At 42.5% G+C, this 21,340-nt stretch overlaps 1 protein-coding gene across 2 annotated transcripts in view; it reads right to left on the bottom strand.

Moving 5' to 3' along the window:
* Positions 1 to 21,340, bottom strand: part of LOC126480806 (endoplasmic reticulum metallopeptidase 1-like) — a 300,067-nt gene that overhangs the window by 218,247 nt on the left and 60,480 nt on the right. Inside the window, exon 2 of one of the 2 annotated variants that reach the window (XM_050104129.1) lies at positions 16,775 to 16,989. The exons of the other annotated variant lie outside the window; for it this stretch is intronic. Coding sequence (XP_049960086.1) covers positions 16,775 to 16,777 — 3 coding nt within the window. The 5' untranslated portion in view covers positions 16,778 to 16,989. The remainder of the gene's footprint in view (positions 1 to 16,774; positions 16,990 to 21,340) is intronic. 2 annotated transcript variants of the gene reach the window in all.

The raw sequence follows: 21,340 nt of genomic DNA, 5'->3' as shown, positions 1-21,340 counted from the left end.
TTCTTTTCTGTCTTTTCAACATTTCCTTCGTGTATTGTGCAGAAGAAGTGCACTCAGTGCACATAAAAAACCTTTTTCAAGTTATATTTTGGAGCCCAAGTGTAACATTCTGTGCACTGTGCCCATTTCTCTGTTAGTGTTCAGAGGAGCGACCACTCAAGAATATGCATCTAGTGTCTTCTTCAAATTATTCATCTGACACGCTATCCTCAATCATACTCAGAATAACTGGAAGAGTGTTTCCTGGGTTCCTTTTTCTTTTTCAAGCTCAAAACTTGCGCTTCCAATTCCTTTGATTCCGCTACAGCTTTCACCTCTGAATTGTTTCAAACGTTTCCTGTACAGAGACGATGTTCGCCACTTTAAAGATTCAGAACGTGCTAATTTTGCGAGATCAGGAGGCTCTTGATGTGCCTTGCCGATTTCGGAAGGTGGCCGGATACTATTTGGACTTGCATTTACTCCGTTGTTAGCATCTTGCATGTCTAACTCCTGGAATATTGCAAAGTCATTGTCTTCAGGTGTACGCCTGTTACACGGGAAGAGTCCCGTTTTGCAGAGGCCGTTTATACTTGTTTTATTGTTACTGTTCTCAAGCATGCCGGTTCAAATACCCTTGTAATTAAAAATTAGGTTACTACTTGCACTGGATTGTTTGCCCAACAGGTTTCTATTTCTCGAGAATAATGTGTTTCAAATAGGCCCACGAATTAAACACAGGGGGCTGCATTTTATGCGTGGAATGCGATGATTAATATGGTTTAGACACGACTTTCTCTTGTTTTTTCTATCATACAAACGTAATATGATGCCCATCAGGTGTTAGCACCACAGGATCACCAGATGGCTTCACAAAGTTCACAAAATTATCAAGCGACATATTCTAAATATGAGTCTGAGTACAGCTATTAAGGTGGCTAGCTGAAGTTGTTGTAATATCAGATGGCGTGTCCTCTTACGCGACACTATCGCGTATCAGGAATTAGCCATCTTGTAGTACATCTCTAGCCTCTTACTTAGTCACGCTGCTCTGATTGGAAGAATTCATTGCAGCGACTGAAAGAGATCTTTGTGAAAAACTTATCTATACGAATATTGTTGCAACAGCTACTCGAATTGAGATATTAGATCTCTACAAGCATATACAACCAAAAAACTTAAATTGCAGCACTTTTAAAATCAAGGATTCTAGACAATATCCGGCACTGACATGGTCTTATTGTCACTGCTCTATACCTCAGGTGCGGAGAGCACTAAGTTCTGATCCTCTCAACAGAGCTGAGTCACAATCTAGCTGCCTCATTAGCTAACTCTCCCGTAATGGCTGCCTTTCCCCTATATTCAAAATCATTTTCAGTAATATCACTCGAGTAAATTAAAAACAATGTGAAATCAGAACATAAGTAGTGTTCTTCAATTGAATTCTAACTGCAGCAGGGCAAAGCGTAATGAATTCCGTCATCTGGCGTCTGTAGTTTCATAACCGCAGGCTCCTAAACCGAGTCCTATGTTCCTTGTACATTAGGAATAAATGAACTGTAAATTCGGTTGGAAAACAATATTGTATGCTTTTACTACTAACTGGAAGGTCGTGCTACTTCGTACCACCTCCTCTCTTTGGGATTATACACGTCCTATCGGATTCTAATATAGGTTGTGTGAATTTAAACTACTTATTCAGATGCCGAAAAATTGAAACCCTTCTTCCCGAGCAGTAGTTTTACTTCTAAACCAACATTTACGAGCTCATTATTAAATATTTATTCTCTCTCACTCGATTTTATCTTAACGACTTTTCCTGCTGCCTCTGCTTTTCCGTGCTATCTATTACTTCTGCGAGCACTTCTATGTCAGACAGAACTCTTCATCGGTAACTTAACTTGGGGCAGACTTATCGAAATTTAGAGTGATAGTGAATTTTAGTGTACCAAAATAAAATGACGAAAGGACTGTTGTTCTTGGCGCTTACATTTGAGTGCATAAAATGGCTCTGAGCACTATGCGACTTAACTTCGGAGGTCATCAGTCCCCTAGAACTGAGAACTAATTAAACCTAACTAACCTAAGGACATCACACACATCCATGCCCGAGGCAGGATGTGAACCTGCGACCGTAGCGGTCGCCCGGCCCCAGACTGCAGCGCCTAGAACCGCACGCCCACTCCGGCCGGCCTGAGTGCATAAATCAAAAAGAGTGCATCATTGCTAGTTTCATACGTGCCAAAGAACTGAATAATTATACACTTAGTTACTCTGTCCTACATCCTAAATGCGAGCTTCGTGAAAGATAAAATTTTGCAATAACTTTTATCAAAAGTAACTTACACGTCAATATTCTCTCATTCGTATAAAACGAATGCCCTTAAAATAACGGATTTCGTTTAGAATTATTTGAGTTTTGTGATACAGTTTTTGTTAGCTCGTACTACAACTGTTCTCTTAAAGACTACAAATACTATGCAGCAGCGTCGTAACCATCGAAACAAGAGAAGCTTTCACAAAAAGGCTGTCGGCAGCTACCAGGACAGAGACAAAAATGTTGGCCAGGTGGCAGAAGTGAACTCTGATTCAATGAGTTACGACAACGCGCTTAGACAGTGAGCTAGTTTTTCGTTATCACTTCCTTCGGGCCACATCTAGCACTGCCGGTCAGATCTCTACGTATTGTGCGATCGTCGCCATCCTGTACTTCAGGCATTTACTGTGCGAACAGGTTTTTTTTTTTTTTTAGACTGCATGTCAGGAGGCTCCTTTAGACCAAGGGCGTCCAACCCGCGCCCCCAAAACAAGTATCCTTGTGGCCCATAAAGCATAAATATGGACTGAGCATTTGGATGTGCAGAACCAGAATTCTATCGGCAACATCATCTGCAGCTCAAGTCACGTCATGTCTGGACGGCGCATTTTAGCCGGTATAGCGCTTAATGTATTATTAGTGTTATGACTTCGCTCTTAGAAACAAATCTTCTTCAGAAGTACCGTGAAACTTTGCAAACACGTTTCACAAACACTAACAATTTGATATCAGGAACTGAAGTTTGTTGTAAGATGTGAAGAGCAATGGAATTGCTCGTTTTCGCCACAGTATCATAGATGAGATTCGGCTGTTTACGATGTATAGGTAAAGGATAAGAAGTGAAAGCCAATAATGTATTTTTACGTTTGCTTTGTGACTCTTTCACATTGTCTAATCTCTTATTTGCCTTACAATGACCGTCGATGGCGCCGATGTGTCACGAAAAACAACGCATTTGGAACTATGAAATTGTTACAGTAAATACGGTAAGCGATTTCCACTAATTGCTTGTCCATTGTTATTTTCAGTTTTTCTATATTTACTCTTCAGTTTTTACAGAAGAGTAAAATATGTACAACATTTTTTTCGCCGGCTCATCAGAAAAGTAATATCATACACTACACACACAAAAAATGCAGTATCAATGTTGGAATTCTGAAGCAATAAAAGTGACAGCCGACAACATTTTTTTTGCGTTTTCTGTTGCACTGATTCATATTGTATCTGTTTTAGTTAATTACGTTACAATGACAGTATATAGGAAACCGTCCCATGCAGAAATAAACAAACTGGAGGAAATTAATCAGACTGTCATGTTGTTGTTGTCTTCAGTCCGCAGACTGGTTTGCTACTATATCCTGTGCAAGCTGCTTCATCTCGCAGTACCTACTGCAACCTACATCCTTCTGAATCTGTCTACTGTATTCATCCCTTGGTCTCCCTCTACGATTTTTACCCTCTACGCTGCTCTCCAGTACTAAATTGGTGATCCCTTGATGCCTCAGAACATGTCCTACCAACCGATCCCTTCTACTAGTCAAGTCGTGCCACAAATTTCTCCCCAATTCTTTTCAGTACCTCATTAGTTATGTGATCTACCCATCTAATCTTCAGCATTCTTCTGCAGCACCACATTTCGAAAGCTTCTATTCTCTTCTTGTCTAAACTGTTTATCGTCCACGTTTCACTTCCATACATATTTGTATGGAGTGTAGCTATTTTCAGAAACGACTTCCGGACACTTAAATCTATACTCGATGTTAACAAATTTCTCTTCTTCAGAAACGCTTTCCTTGCCATTGCTGGTCTGCATTTTATATCCTCTCTACTTCGACCATCATCTGTTATTTTGCTCCCCAAGTAGCAAAACTCCTTTACTACTTTAAGCGTCTCACTTCCTAATCTAAATCCCTCAACACGCGATTTAATTCGACTACATTCCATTATCCTTGTTTAGCTTTTGTTGATGTTCATCTTATATCCTCCTTTCAAGACACTGTCCATTCCGTTCAGCTGCTCTTCAAGGTCCTTTGCTGTCTCTGACAGAATTACAATGCCATCGGCGAAACTCAAAGTTTTTATTGCTTCTCCATGGATTTAAACCCCTATTCCGAATTTATATTACTGTGACACATATAAATTTTATCTGCATGTAACTCAGCACTAATACGTAGACACTGACTCAGTTTATTCAAATACACTTGGAAATTTATCTAGTAATTGTACGGTAAACAAAGTAACAAATAACCTATTCAGTACAAGATTTTATAACACTGCACCTCGATATATTTGAACATATGAAGTACCTCATGTAAGTATGACGTTTGTGATTATACATTTGTTGTACAGCATAAAAAGCAACTGGTCCTCCTTTCACATACTTCTCTTTACATCCGTAGCCGCGACAATACTGTACCATAGCGATTATTAAAACTAGGACGTGCAGAAACTTATATAAAATAGGGTGAATTCGTGTAATATTCAAGTTTCGCTATTACCGCAAATTGTACGCAAGTAGAGTTGTCCCAAAACCACGTGACTAGTCCGATTTGATGTTGAGAAAATGTGCAGTAGGCTATGCTTACTGCATACACATATATACCCTATCCATCTATGACTTGACCGGTAAAAAATAAATACGAACTACGAAATTCCGTTTATGTAAACTCATGATAAATCGTATATTTTAAATTAAACTCCAGCCACACATTGCTCGTCTCTCATTAGTCCATCACTTTTTTCCGGCGCTTGTTAAGTGTATTATGTGCGGCCAAAAACAGTTTGTCGTCTTATAAAGTAGCTCAGGTAAGCTAAAATGTCGGACACCCCTGCTTTAGACTCTGAAGGGTCCCATACAGGCTCCAGCAGGCCTGTCTGTCAAGTTTCACCGGAACGCGTCTGGGGTGTGGCTGCCACGTCTCCGTCTATACAGTCCGACTGATCCCGGCGGCCGTACTCGTTCGTCCAGCCGACCGAGCTGGAGCGCCGGACCGCGTGTGAGCTGAGGCGACGGGGGGGGGGGGGGGGGGGGGGGGGGGGGGGGGGGGGGGAGGCGGCGGCCAGCTGCCTGCCAAACTTTCACCCCGAGTCTTTTACTGAGTGGTGCTTTACTACCATCTACGTACACACTCCATAAGACACTGCGTGGTGGAGTGTACCTACCTCTTAAGTCTTTGTGTGAAGCGGTCCGGGAAGGTTGGTTATACTCATCTTAAATAACGTAAAATTTGTACTAATGAAAGGTACCTTTTATCAGAGACTAGGCCACCAAAATAAGAAACTGTCTACATTTTTCTGTGCACGTAGGACTCTAATCAGTTTGAAATTTACAAAACAGGAAAAACCTCTGTTTTAAAATATGCACAATACTACGATTAATGTATCCCGTGATTTTCAAGAAGTTCTGGCACGTAGAAGCTGAGAAGAAGTATATTTTATGCTTAAAAACAACTTACAGGAAACAGCCATTAAAGTTGTCAATGCATTCTAGCTCCATAACATGCGTTGTCCGCATCCTCTTCCATCTCATCTTGCAATGTCCTTTTTCTAGCTCGTCTGCGTTGTCTTGCCTTTCTTTCAAGGTCTGTAACACTTCTCCCTGATGCCTTAACTTTTTCTTTATCTAAATTTAAAATGTTTCACTGTGAAACGACAATAAATTCGTAGCAGTCTTTTCAAGACTTTCATACCTTGCACCATTTCCTTTCCTGAAAGACACCAAGAAACAGTGTATTTTAATTGAAACAAACACTGTCTTGGGGATTCTGTCCCAGATTAAGCTTTTCACTGACACTCTAGGATTCTGAGTGTGGCTATGACGATATTTCTTCAATAGCCTTAATCTAGCAAGTCTTCGAAAGTTTCTTTGAAGACATCCCCTACGGCAAAAGGCAAATCTGATTTTTGAATAAACTGCTAGCCATTTTGTTCTACTGTGTTGTATTTGCACCGTGAATGACTTCTTAGAGGGCTTGGATTTACAGTCTTTTGAAGGAAGGCGAAATAGAATTGCCCATACAACTTTTCTCGTATCTTTTAAGCTGCTAACATTTTGCCCGATGGTCAATCCTTAATAATTTTGGATTTCATCTATGACACATTCTGAGAGTCTATTCTTACCATCTAATCCTCCGCCACCTTCCAATTTCTTTCCCTCGTATGCACTTTGCAGTCATCCTAGCCTCCTACCTGTTCACTATTGCCCACGTTACAGTTACATATTCTCCATATGGTTTCTCCTCCTCAATTGCTTTGAAAGTTTTTGCATCCAATCTCTTAGATAAATGACAATCTTAACTTCAACTGTTCAGCCCCAACGTCGAATCTGTATTAAAAGAAACAAGACTTCAGTCCGTTCAAGCACTGAAAGAAAAAGTGGAACAATTCATCAAGGAGCTCACAGGTGGGTTCAAAAAGTGTTTCAATCAATGAAAAAGTCTCAGAGCGTTGGAGGGATGAAGCAGAGTATTATATCGAGGGTGACAAATTTAGGTTTTGAAATAAACTTTTTTTGCAACAATAGTCCCGTTATTTTAAAGCCACACCACCTACGCAGCAGAATGGTCGCACTGTGTTCCTCTGATACAGGTTCCCTAAATTTAGCCGACAAGCTTTCGCAAGGGCTACACCGTCTTTCATGGAGTACCCATTTAAGTTCGCTAGGCATTTTGTTACATTTCCACAAACGCTGTACCGCCCTTTTACGGTCACGGCAGCAAGTTTCTGAATTCGTTTCATGTTTATCGTCATACCTCACTGATAAAAATTCCAAACGCTGGAGGAACCCTCTTAATCGTTAACACTAGCTATCGATATGTATGGTATTTCCTTTGCAGATGCACTGCACTGTACTGCACTGCACTTTCCTAAAACCATTCCAAAACTCCGAAGTCTTCCACTCGCTTTCACAATGTTTCACATGTTTCAGGTAAAATTTTCGCGAAGTGCCTGAGGTAGTATTATACACTACTGGCCATTAAAATTGTTACACCACGAAGATGACGTGCTACAGACGCGAAATTTAACCGACAGGAAGAAGATGCTGTGATATGCAAATAATTTGCTTTTCAGAGCATTCACACAAGGTTGGCGCCGGTGGCGACACCAACGTGCTGACATGAGGAAAGTTTCCAGCCGATTTCTCATACACAAACAGCAGTTGACCGGTGTGGCCTGGTGAAACGTTGTTGTGATGCCTCGTGTAAGGAAGAGAAATGCGTACCATCACGTTTCCGACTTTGATAAAGGTCGGATTGTAGCCTATCGCAACTGCGGTTTATCGTATCGCGACATTGCTGCTCGCGTTGGTCGAGATCCAATGACTGTTAGCAGAATATGGACTCGGTGGGTTCAGGCGGGTAATACGGAACGCCGTGCTGGATCCCAACGGCCTCGTATCACTAGCAGTCGACATGACAGGCATCTTATGCGCATGGCTGTAACGGATCGTGCAGCCACGTCTCGATCCCTGAGTCAACAGTTTGACGACGTTTGCAAGACAACAACCATCTGCACGAACAGTTCGACGACGTTTGCAGCAGCATGGACTATCAGCTCAGAGACCATGGCTGCGGTTACCCTTGACGCTGCATCACAGACAGGAGCGCCTGCGACGGTGTACTCAATGACGAACCTGGGTGCACGAATGACAAAACGTCATTTTTCCGGATGAATCCAGGTTATGTTTACAGCATCATGATGGTCGCATCCGTGTTTGGTGACATCGCGGTGAACGCACATTGGGAGCGTGTACTCGTCATCGCCATACTGGCGTATCACCCGGCGTGATGGTAAGGGGTGCCAATAGTTACACGTCTCGGTCACCTCTTGCTCACATTGACGGCACTTTCAACAGTGGACGTTACATTTAAGATGTGTTACGGCCCGCTGCTCTACCCTTCATTCGATCCCTGTGAAACCTTACATTTCAGCAGGATAATGCACGACCACATGTTGCAGGTCCCATACTAGGCTTTCTAGATACAGAAAACGTTCGACTGCTGCCCTGGCCAGCACATTCTCCAGATCTCTCACCAATTGAAAACGTCTGGTCAATGGTGGCCGAGCAACTTGCTCCTCACAATACGCCAGTCATTACTCTTAATGAACTGTGGTATCATGTTGAAGCTGCATGGGCAGCTGTACCTGTACACGCCATCCAAGCTCTGTTTGACTTAATACCCAGGCGTATCAAGGCCGTTATTACGGCCAGAGGTGGTTGTTCTGGGTACTGATTTCTCAGGATCCATGCACCCAAATTGCGTGAAAATGTCATCACATGTCAGTTCTAGTATAATATATTTGTCCAATGAATACCCGTTTACCATCTGCATTGCTTCCTGGTGTAGCAATTTTAATGGCCTGTAGTGTAGTAGTAGTAGTATACTTAAGGTCGTCTAAATGCCTCGTCGTAGCTAGGAAAGTCAGTGTTGCTGTTAGTCGTTAATGATAATATACTGCATTTCTCATCACCATATATGTTATCTCTTCAGCTGTCATTCTACAGCACTTATTCTCTATTGACATAATTGAAGCAAGAATTACTAACCCATCTTTATCGCTGAATGAGGAGAGGGGGGTTCATGATCACAGACGTACGTTCAACTGAACGTGTATCGTATGATCAGTCCATATGGCCGCGGTCTCCCGGCGGATTGTTTAGGCCTCACTGACAGGTCAGCTTCTGGAATGCGGTCACCAGTTCTGAAAGATTGTACGCGTGACGGTAGCGGCTGGTCCACACGATACTGTTTCACGATTGTCTTCAGGATGCTTACAGCAGCCGGCGGCAACAGTTTCGGCAGCACGTTGTGGAGCTGGTGGTGACCTGTTTTCCTGGCGTTGAGTTGGGGGGAGCTCTTCATCGCACGGATGGTTTAAATTTGTTTCTCCACGAAGTCACGTAGCCAGCGGCATTATTTCTTTTTTTTTTTTAAAGCGAACCGCCGAGCAGCCGTATTGTCGCTTTGTCGGTGGCGGCTGGCCTCTTCCGCGCTCAATCGCGGCCGTAGACACGGATGGCTTCACGAGACGCCACCGAAAGACACTCGCAGCGCTCCGACCCTTTACACTGTGCCGCCGCGTGCCTCTGTGATGCTACTGCTGGTCCGCCGTGTTTCGGATCTGTCATGGAGTCTAATGAGGAGACTGTCGCGCTACTTCTCATATCGAGAAAGGGCAAATTTAAAAGGATGAATTCATTTCCGCAAGGAAGGACAGCTCATTTCTCCCAAATGTACGGCGATTATAGATGATAAATACGTATCATTAAGCCACTTTATAGTGGATTTCTTTATAACAGGTACAAAAAAATTGCCGTATGTTGCTAGCAAGGTACGACTCCCGTACAGATTCATATTCGTTGGCGGTGGTGCACACGGAAGAACGTCAGATTAAACACTTACTGTGTTTATATTAAGACAACTGATAACAATTATGTCCTCAAATCACGCAGTTCCATGAAGGCTCTCATTATCTTCCCTGTGTGAACGTTAGTGCCGAACGTTCTTACTGCCTCCCCAAAAAAGGAATTTCTTATCAGTTAAAAAGAAAGTGTTTCCACTACAGCCTCTGTACACCTAGTTTATACATCGAATGTACTTTCGGTTTTCTTGCTAACGAGGAAAGAACATTTCACTGGCCTTCGATTGTGACTCCACAAACTGCAGAACGCTTTATAGAAACACGTGTATTCATGGTGTTACCCATGATCGAGGTAAGTAATACAATTTGAAGGTAATGACTACTTTGGCTTTCAGGGCATGTACAACAGATGCAACACAAGCGAGAAGAAATGTTAACAGTGTTCGTGACAAATTTGTAGACACTTACGAACACATACGGGCAACTACCACTGGATTTAAAAAACAAATGGGGTACCTTGACTAAAATCTCATTTAAATGAACTAAATTTTGTATATCTAATAGTTAAAAAATGTACATGTTCAGTTTCTTATTCGTTCTTATGAAATATCTAGTGTATTCTCTGAAACACTTTTTTCTCCAACTCTACTAAAATCTAAGAGATGACAGTCTGCTAAGCTTTAGTTTTCTTCATTTTATTTGAACTGTCTTCACAATCCACGCTCCTTATCGATGGATGTTTTTCGAACGTCACAGATGAAATCGTCTGTACTTATTTCAGGTAACGTGAACTATGAGATCATACTGACTCAACTAATAATGAGCCGTGATACGTATGCATTACGTGCCTACTGCTGGATGGGTGACAAGCTGGAGAAGGGAGCTGCCGTGTTTGGGCGTGTATTGGACGACATGGTGAATTGACTTCCCAATATGTTGGTGTATCAACTCTGACTGTCTAACGTTTCTACGTGTACCACTAGCACCCGACTAACATGTGGTCACACAAGTATCCTAACCGACAGTGAACGGACGATGACAATTTCAAACCCGACAAGAATTGCTGCTCTCAGCGAATTTACGTCCATTTCGGCCAGTTCCCGAGAGGACATGGCTAATCGAACTGCATGCAATGGACATTTGAAATCGGGTATCGCGGAAAAGTTAACTGTTCACAGAGCCCGAAAAATTCACTAAAATTACGCGTCTTCAGTCGACCAACTGTTGGCGTGTAGTGAGGTCCGGCGAATCGCGATTTTGCCTATTTCTAAGTTTTGGAAGGTGTCGATGGCACCTACAGTCCAACTCGCATTCGTTGACGGTTCAGTTCAGATCAGATTTGAGGTGGTTCTTTGATGTTTTCCATGTGTTTTTCAAACTGTACTGGGTCCACTCAGGTTACCACAAATTAGAACCAGGATGTTTATTTCAACATTCTTTGCGACCAAGTGTTGCACTTTCTTTTACATCTTTATGACGGATATGTTCCTGTGTATCCCAGCTTCCAACATGGAAACAAGAAGTTCCGAAGTCACCCGATTTAATCCCACAGAAAATGTCTAAGTATATGGAACAGCACGTGAAATGCAGCAATGATCCCCGCAATTTGGTGGCTCTACGGGATCTAATGACCAACGAGTCGCTTCAAATGGATACAGCATCCTTTAATGAAGTTTAGCAATCTCTTCGTCGCCCAGTTGAGGCCATTACCAACGATAGAGGCGGTGCTACGCGGCATTGGCCAGATGTCTGCCAAGGGTCCATATTGCGAAAATCATCCTTCAGAGCTGGCAGATCTAACTTGCCCACTTCTCGGCTGACTAAACTGTAAAATGCAGTCGTCAAACATGAAATTTCCTTACCCACGAGTGTCACTAACCTCGCTGTACAGCCGGAACTCTGTGTCCACTACGTCAGATATTTTCAAGTAACATAGAATCGTCTGCGAATTCCAAGACAAGACACCGAGACACAACAATTTCATTATTTGTCTTCAACTCACGTGCTCAACGGTCAGCTTCTGCCAGAAGAACAAACCGTCTGCAGTCACCTCCAAGCAATTATTTGCATTCAGTGTTAACCCCGATATGCATCGGGAACTTATCTCCAATAATTAGATCCCACAAAATTTACCAGTGCCATACGACTGGCAACTATGAGTATCCTTCGAGTAAGGCTGTGATTTTCATTTGGAAAATAGAGCGTGTTATTCTGAGGATGATTATTCTGTTTGTAAACATATTAAAGAACAATTTATTACTACAGAAATGAATTTTGTGTTACTCTGAGTGTTCGAAAAACACTGTTCTATCTATTAGTAATTCCCTTGTCTAAAGTATGACTTCGTAATAAAGGTGGATTGATTGACTGATTGATTGATTGATGATGTCACGAATGTCTGGGAGTCACCGAGGGGTAGGTTCAGCCACCTAATTGGAAAGGTCCTTTTCTCCTTCGCTCACAATTGCTCCTTTCCTTCGAGTGTTTTAAGTGTTGTGTTCTACGTATATCGGTTGACTACTGGTGTGTGACGTGCGATCTTGTTTGTGTAGTGCGATAGGAAAATGGAAAGAATGAAACCTGGCGTTGGCACGCAAGCTGCTCTTTCGGAAGTGCAGTAAGGGAGCCAGCAGGCTCAACATCCCCGTCCGACAGGCGGATCACTACCAATAGTGTCGCATGTTCTCACTTCACAGGACACTGAAAAGAGATCTGGTATTTAATCCAGGATATTGGCGGAAGGTTAGGTGATCAGGAACTTGACGCCACCATCCCTCTGCCCTACTGCTGGTCACCATCAGGATTTGTACCACCTTGCCTCAGACACGAGCACCATTGTACAGTCGTGCGTTAGGGGGTATCGGCTACAGAGGTGGTTATGGTAAGTGTGGAGCCGACTCAAGAGCTGAAACTGTGATCTGTAATTAGAGTCGAAATGCTGTCGTTCTACTGTTTCCCAAATTCCTCGACTTGGAAGACATTAGAAGCATGAGAGCTGCAAACTCTTTGCCACCGCATACAAGATTATACAACATTAGCCCCACAAAGAGAATCTCTGGGATTTAGGAAGAAAACAAGGATACACATTTTACATAAGTGCAATATAACAGCACTACTTATGAAACATTAGATTAAGTACTAACATTAATTATCTAATAATGTCAAATATTTTAAAGTTTCTGCGAAAAGACCTGATGTTCGGGGATTAGAATGAGATGAAACAGTTCTCTTACTTCAGTCTTTAACACCACTTGATTACCCGTAAAACATTTTAAGTCTGACAGGTGGCCGAGTTCATGTGTATCCAAGTACCTGACACCTGTATCAACGTTAACAGTCGAAGTACCAGAATATTTGTATCCTCACTCTGTAGCATCAAAAAATTAACGATGCATCTGCACTACGGATCAAGTATTATTTGCAGGAGGCCTCTGCATTCCTTGCAATTTAGAAAGGAAACTAAACTGCGACTAAACCATTCACCACGTGCCCCAGAAGCAGTGCTAGTTCCTTGTTATCGCAGAAGAATCTGCTTCTCAGCACAATTTCTGAGTGGAATATCTAATCACGTTGTTGGTTGATTTTTACTAAATTTTTAATTATCTGATAGAGATAGATTCCACTATCAACCGTCACGATATCTCTTTGTCCTTCACTTTATCGGCATTGAATGAAACAATAACTTATATACGTCCTTCATGCCAGCCGCTGCGTCGAGTGCACATGTTACACTGGCAGATGCGAAGCAACTGTCACCCAACCTTTTTTTTTGCGTGACGTCTAAAGACAGATGAACGTCAAAGAATATACAGAAGTAATTTTCACACTACGATATTGCAGTGCCTGTGTTATTCTGATAACAATGCACTACGGTGACTACAGCTGGGCCGAGCGGTTCTAGGCGCTACAGTCTGGAACCGCGCGACCTCTACGGTCGCAGGTTCGAATCCTGCCTCGGGCATGGATGTGTGTGATGTCCTTAGGTTATTCAGGTTTAAGTAGTTCTAAGTTCTAGGGGACTCATGACCTCAGAAGTTAAGTCACATAGTGCTCAGAGCCATTTGACTACAGCTGGTACGAAGCATCAGATGAATTAGCAATTGCGAGTAATGACCACCGTCAGCTGTATTATGGAATGACAATGAAAATTTGTGCCGGACCGGGCTGTGAGATGTACATGAATAGCCATACGATAAGCGACCGCTCGCGATAAGCGGGAAACCCGGGTTCGAGTCCCGGTCCAGCACAAATTTTCCATCGTCATTCCATTCTACAGCTGGTGATAGTAATTATTCGTAATTGCGAATTCATCTGATGAATTTTCACACTATGTCCATTATTATTCAACATGCCAGCCACCTAAGTATAGGTGACTGATGACCTCAGATGTCCCATAGCGCTTGGAGCCATTTGAACCATTTGTAAACCGTAAGCACCAATGAAAGAATTTCACTTCCGGAAATTTGTGCTACAAAAGTTGATTCTAACCTAAAACAACAGAAAAACATGGCAAAATGTAACATAGAACACATTATGACTACCACATAATACATTTGTTATATTTACAAAACGAAACCTGTATTACAGGCCACTACCCAAGCTTCACAAATAAAAGATACGCGTATGGCAATAAACTGCCTTCAATTAGTTGCACAGACGGAACATACCTCCACGAATTTTGAAGCAACTGAGGAACGACGGAAAACAAAAAAATACTATAAATTTCTTTTTACAACAGCAGCGCATTAAGTGTGTCCGATCAAAGAGGATATTCAATTCAGGAATGTTTTCCAGATAACTAAGTCAGAAATGCACCGTTTTGGGGCCACGACCACAAAAAGACAGCCAGTCAATGACGAGTGTGTCTAAGCTTACATCCTTGTAGAGTTGGTCGCAATTTTTTAGGTCGCGACACGAAGAATTTTTCTAGAGAACGAACCAATCATTCTTTCAGAGATTTCAAGTTTTTTGCATTGTTGGGGGCAGTAATTTCAGTTTCTTAGTTTAGTGGTGCTGATGTACTTCACAAAACAGAAGTTCATTCATGTGTTCCATGAGGTAGCGAACTTTAAGATGGGTGGGCTATGCATATTATTAAAGATATTGCATTTTTTAGTATATTGTGTCTACTATCTTACTGCACTGCTATTTCTGTAGTGCTCCTTATTGTAATCAGTGCCTTGAAACCGCGACGAGCATCGTTTATGTACTCTAGCTTCACACAGTTAGCATTATTGAACTATCGCGTGTAAGCAAACCAAAGTGGATAGCAAGTAATTATCTAATTTACTCAGTAACTGGGCTTTTGAAAATAAAATGTGAGTAAGTGAAATGAAAACGAGACAGATGGGAAAGTAAGTAAACTGTTTATAATTTCTAAAGTAATCGCTATAACTATTCATACATTTATCCCACTGTGAGACAGGACAGTCAACGCCTTCATGTACCCACCCACATGTTGCTGAGGTAGTTTCGAGTACGTAGCAGATGTTCTGCTGGCAATCCCTTACACATCCTCCTCATGCGATTTCCATATTTTTGTAGCCCTCTAGAAAAATTTGCGGTCGTTGATTTGCTTCGGACGAAGAGGTGCACGTCTGGATACAATCCTTGTTCCATAGGGAATGCAAACTTTTTCCCGTGAAGGTACTGAACGTCTTGTTTTACAGTGGGTTAAATGTATTATCAGTTATGAAGATTACTTGTGAAATAGTAAACAGTTTACTCATTTTCCATTTGTCTCGTTATCATTTGAATGCCCCTCATAAATATTGGCTGGCGGAAGTCTGTTTACATGCATAGTCTACTCTTTTCGCGCGCCCATCGCTGACTAGCTACGGTTTTATGGCCTTAAATCTAGTATGGTGCTTTTCGGTCCTATAAACGAAAACTTTTGTATATGCAGACGACCTGGCAATAACAGTTCAAGGCAGCAGGTTTGAAGCCATCGAGGAGAAACTAGAAACCGCCCTTTCTACAATGTCAATCTACTACAAAAAGAATTCTCTAAAACCCAATCCCTCCAAAACTCAGGTGAGTGCATTCCATCTGAACTCGAGGCAGGCAAAGTACAGGCTCAATGTTACCTGGGATGGGACATTACTAGAACACACCGATACTCCCACCTACCTTGGCGTCGTGCTGGACAGAACATTGACATACAAATATCATTGTGAAAAAACACGCAAAAAAGTAGAAACACGAAATTCCCTGATAAGAAAGCTGCCCAATAGCAAATGGGGTGTTAAACCTACCGTGGTCAGAACTTCAGCCCAAGCTTTGTGCTTCTCAACTGCCGAATATGCCTGCCCGGTATGGTGCAGATCCGCCCATGCAAAAAGGTAGATATTAGCTTGAATGAAACATGCAGCATAGTGACAGGCTGCATGAAACCAACCCCCATAGAAAATCTTCACAGGGCCGCAGGTTTCACAAACCTTGACTCACGTAGGAAAGCCCATGAACATACAGAGAAGCTAAAACAAACCTTTGATGCCCGTCACTCAATATTTGCCCTAGAGTGTGGCCCCAGCAGACTCAAATCCAGACGCCGTTTCCTAAGTTGCGCCTTAGATGAGCCCCCCATCTACTATCCACTAAGAGAGGACCCACCAAGCGGCGTTTCTGGTGATTGGAAAACCTGGAGAATGCTTAACCGCATCAGAACTGGGGTGGCTCCTGTGAAATCTAATCTGATCAAATGGGGTGTGTTGGACGAAAATGGCGACAAATGCGACTGCGGCACTCGACAGGACATGGAACATCTACAATGCCCTGCCTACCCCCACAGACTCACCCTCTACGATCTATGGCTGGCTAAAGAAGAAGCATTGGACATTGCCCAATACTAGGCAAACAGATTGTAGTTTGCGGACACGACAAAGTAAAGTAAGTCCGACCTTGGTCAAAAGCTTTTTCTAATTACAGAAAGAATTTGTGACAATACTGCGACAATGATGCAATGCTAGCTGATACCAGAATACAATTTCTAACACAACTCGCGCAATATTTAACAGAATTATACTGACTGTTTATAATGAGAAATGACTGTAGGTACCACAGAAATCAATTTGCGATAGCATTTAGTTGAGCTTTTGTGCGCTAGAGCAGTCTTACCATTTTGCGCAGCGTGAACTTGAGGGCATACGCCTCACCAGTGGAAAGGCTAGAAGAATCTTTTCAGTCGTCCGTGAACACACGCCCACACGAGTCGACTTGAAAACGTCGTTTGATTACTTCGACGTTGGTGGTTTATTTGGCATCCCACACTTCTGTGAACAAGCAGCGATTGCCTATTTCCCGACTGGAGAACCACATTCCAGACGCGCGACCTGAAACATGTACAGCAAGGACGCCATAAGCAGGGCAGCAGCACGTGACAACCATGGGCTGGCCGAAAGCTGGTCGGTGTACTTTGAAGACTGAACGCGATTTTGTACGACCAGAATCTTTACGAAGGAATTATAAGGCGACGAGTCGTCCACGAAATTTACTTATACGTCAACTGCACTACAGAGAGGTCGAAAGATCGTAAACTTGCTGCCATGGTTTATTGTGTACTATGTGCGTTCTTCGTTATCTCAACATCGCCAGGCGTTCAAATTCGTAAAATACATTCAAATTGGTTTTACCTGAGAACCCACATTCACATTTACATCCATCTTACGGTGTGAGGCTTGTTGCAGCTACCAGCTCATCTGTTCCAGTTACGAATACTGCGTCCGACGAACAACCATCGTTAAACTTCAGTACGAGTTCTAATTTTTCCATAGTGTTAATTTCGCGAGACGTATATGGAAGGCAGTATGCTGCCCGCCTCTTCTACGAAAGTGCGCTCTCGTAATTTTAACAATATACCTCTGCATGAATAACAGCTGTTGTTGCACCTGCCACATGCGTTCGATAAACGTCTCCTAATATTTTCACGCTAACTCAACGAAGCCCTGACAAAATGTGTCGCCGCATCTTTGGATGTACATTATCTCCTTAATTAATCGTGCCAGGTAAGCGCCCAAGGCGAGGAGCAATCAACAGAACGAGTATTTTCCAAGCCGCCTCTTTTGCTTCCAATGATTCAGCTTCGTTTTGGACTTTTCTAAAACTACTTCTGGGTGTTCGTTATGAACCAGTTATCATAAAAGTGATCCAACCATATTATATTGCACTCTACCACAAGTGAAGTGTTAAAAGAGCACAACAGACAAACAGCCGAAACGGAAACTAGCCTTACGTGGCGTTTAGGTCCTGTACATGACCTCATGGCGAGACTATTTCCTCCGCAGAAATTTACTGTATTATTTCGAACTAAATTTGTTTCGTCATGTCTTAAAACACAGAATTTACCCAGAAATAAATACGCTGAGTCAGGAGTCTACAAAATCCATTACAGAGATTGTGAAAGCACGTATTTATGGGCCAGACAGGAATGCAATTAGATATATACATATTATAAATTAAAATCCCCGCCGCGTACTGATACGGTTTAGACTAATAGGTAGACTGATTCCCGACGAAGGTTTGGATTGGACTGGATTGTTTGGGGGAAGAGACCAAACGGTGAGGTCATCGGTCTCATCGGATTAGGGAAGGATGGGGAAGGAAGTCGGCCGTGCCCTTTCAAAGGAACCATCTCAGCATTTGCCTGGAGCGATTTAGGGAAATCACGGAAAACCTAAATCAGGATGGCCGGATGCGGGATTGGACAGTCGTCCTCCCGAATGCGAACGAAGGTTTGTGTGTATCACTACATATCACAAGCAAATCGTCGTCTGGGAAGCCGAGGTAGGTCGCCAGTTCGCTATAACAACACTGTAACCTAAGTTCTAATCGTACGGCATCAGATAAACCTTTAAAAACCAAGCACACCACAGAACAAACTGAGGGCAGCGTCAGCGTAATCGACACAGCAGCTAAAGGCTGGTTGTTGAATGTGATACATGAAATGGAGATTTTTACGAAAAAGAAAAACACCGCAATGAATAAATAGTTAAATTTGAATTTTCCGCTTGTTTGATGAGCTGAGTATGCTAATACCTGATTTGTACATTTCACATAACTACGTCAAAATTAATTTGATCATGTACCCAACCGATGAGATTACAGTAAACATTACAGATCTGACGCACACCACTACATGTATGACTGTAGTAACAAACGGCACTTTTAACCCGGTCAACCCAATAACAAGTCGCCAGCAGGTCAATGATTATAGCTTAATAAGTTCTAAGCTGAATTTTCGTAATCTTTATCTGATCTTCTTGCTAAATACTCAAATCTCCACAGATTTTAATGACGGTCGCGTCTGACGAGCGAAATCGCTTATAGCAAATCAAATTCTGTGCGACCTGTGTGTGTTTTATCTGATCAATAAAGACTAATGGACCGCAAGAAATAGAGGTCTTGACGCAGACGCTGAAAAATCCCCAATTTATCAAATTTATTCTGTTTATAACCAACCAACACAAACAGCAAGTGCAACCTCTTAAGAACAACCAGCTTGACGCTAAAAATGCTTCTCTGCTAAGGAATGTTCTGACTTCCGCCTCCTCCACGCAGCCCGAAACTAGTTTGGTGTGAGAGGGAACAGAACAGCTTCCCGTCTCGCTAACCACAACCTATTTTAAGTTGACATCTGCTTTCAGTTTTAACACCACTATATCGTGCGTTAAACTGGGTGATGCTACCATTTCTAGCAATCAGCAGCTAGGTACAGCAGTCCAAATAAATATTGAAATGGGCCTCGCTACAGCAAGGGGTAGTGCTGTGTGTCGATACCTTTAAGTAACAACAGAGTGAAAAGCTTTAGACACTGGGGTATGCGAAATGGGATCCTCGAAATAGTGATTTGATTATCTTGAGGCACTGCTATCAGCTATACTGAAAATCTACTGAAATGTATTGTACAGATTACTACAAGACAACGCACTTTTCTTTGTACAGTGGTTAAAAATTGTTATGTAAGTGCAATTTAATTTAATGTTTTGTTTTCATCCCTGTGCGAGAGTCCCAATTTTTTCCTTCAATTATTCTGAATTATAAACCATAAATCCCAGGAATGACAGTATCAGAATTACGAGTAACTTGGGAAAAAACCTGAAGAAAGTTCGTGTAGTAACAGTCCATATCCTAGTGACCATCCTCTGGTAGACTAAGTAATTAGTCGACAAAGGGTGTTTCAACACTAGACAATGGTCATGTCAGTGTTATGAGGGCCACCGTCACCCTACCCCTACCGCCTGCCATCCCCCACCTCTGTTTTCCAAGACGGAGGATCTAGTCCACATTTTCCAAGTTAAAATGGTAGAGTAAAAATTCAAGGTGACAGTCTGCGTGCGCGCGCGTGCGTAAATTTTCAATAGCATTTGCTTTGCTCAGTTTATTCTGACTTCCGATAGGAATTTTGAGAAACATGGAGAATGTACAGGGAAATACTACATACCTGCCCATGATATTTATGGGTATTACAAACCGATCGAGTTCTGTACCACGTCAGACTGCAAAATGCTGCAAAATTCGAGAGGTAGAGAAGCCTGGCAAGCACGATCTGCAGATAAGAAGGTCGAGCATCCCACGTGAGATTCTTCCACTACTCCCCAATGGCAAGTCCACTTACAAAACGTGGTAATTTGTTGCTTATCTCTGATGGCGTGCTACGGTCGCAGATTAGAATCCTGCCTCTGACATGGATGTGTGTGATGTCCTTAGGTTGGTTAGGTTTACGTAGTTCTAAGTCTAGGGGACTTATGACCTCATATTTTCAGTCCTGTAGTGCGTAGAGCCATTTGAACCATCTGATGGCGTTAGTAACCATTGTTGTTACATGAAAAACACGTGTCGCCACATTTCCTTCCAACTGATCGCGAAGAAGGATGCACAATGTATTAATTCAAGGTGACAATGCTTTTTATACGAGGGTAGATCAAATAGAAACTTTATTTTACTTTTTAAATTCATTTATTGAAAACTCAAGGCAATTATCTGTTTTTCACATAGTCTCCTGCTTTGGAAAGGCATTTGTCCCAGTGTTTGGGCAGCTTTTTCATGCCCTCATCATAAAAAGGCTTGGGTCGTGTCACCAGCCAGTTGCACACGAAGTCTTCCGCACACTCATCTTCAAATCGTCGCCCTCCTAGAGTTTCTCTAAGCGGTCCGAATAAATGGAAATTGCAGGGCGGTATGTCCGGGCTTCAAGGAGGATGATCAAGTGTAGTCCAGTGCATTTCCTGTAGCTTGGAGACAGAGCTGCAGTATGTTGTCGCGCATTATCATGGAGGAGGATGACCTGTCGAATCGATTGGTCTCGTCTTTTGCGGCGATATGCAACTCTCGCCTTGTTCAACAGTTCGCAGTAGTAAGCAGCATTGATTTTGTGTCGCTCATGCAAAAAATCAATCAGCAAAATGCCTCGCTGATCGAAAAAAAACGGTAGAAAGAACCTTGCCAGCTGACAATCGAGTCTTTGCTTTCACTGGTGCTGCCTCCCCTTTCCTCCGCCACTTCTTACTGGCTTGTTTGGATTCTGGAGTGTGTGGTGAACCCATCTTTCGTCGCAGGTGGCTGTCCGACTCAAAAATGCATCACTTTCTTCCGCAAACCTTGCTGTAAGACTGAGACTTCCAATCGTCTTAACATATTTTCAAAAGTTTAGGGACCCACCTGGAACACATTTTACGGAACTGTAGG

Source organism: Schistocerca serialis, chromosome 5, assembly GCF_023864345.2.
Source record: "Schistocerca serialis cubense isolate TAMUIC-IGC-003099 chromosome 5, iqSchSeri2.2, whole genome shotgun sequence".
Lineage (NCBI taxonomy): Eukaryota > Metazoa > Arthropoda > Insecta > Orthoptera > Acrididae > Schistocerca > Schistocerca serialis.
This window is presented reverse-complemented; position numbering and strand designations above follow the sequence as displayed.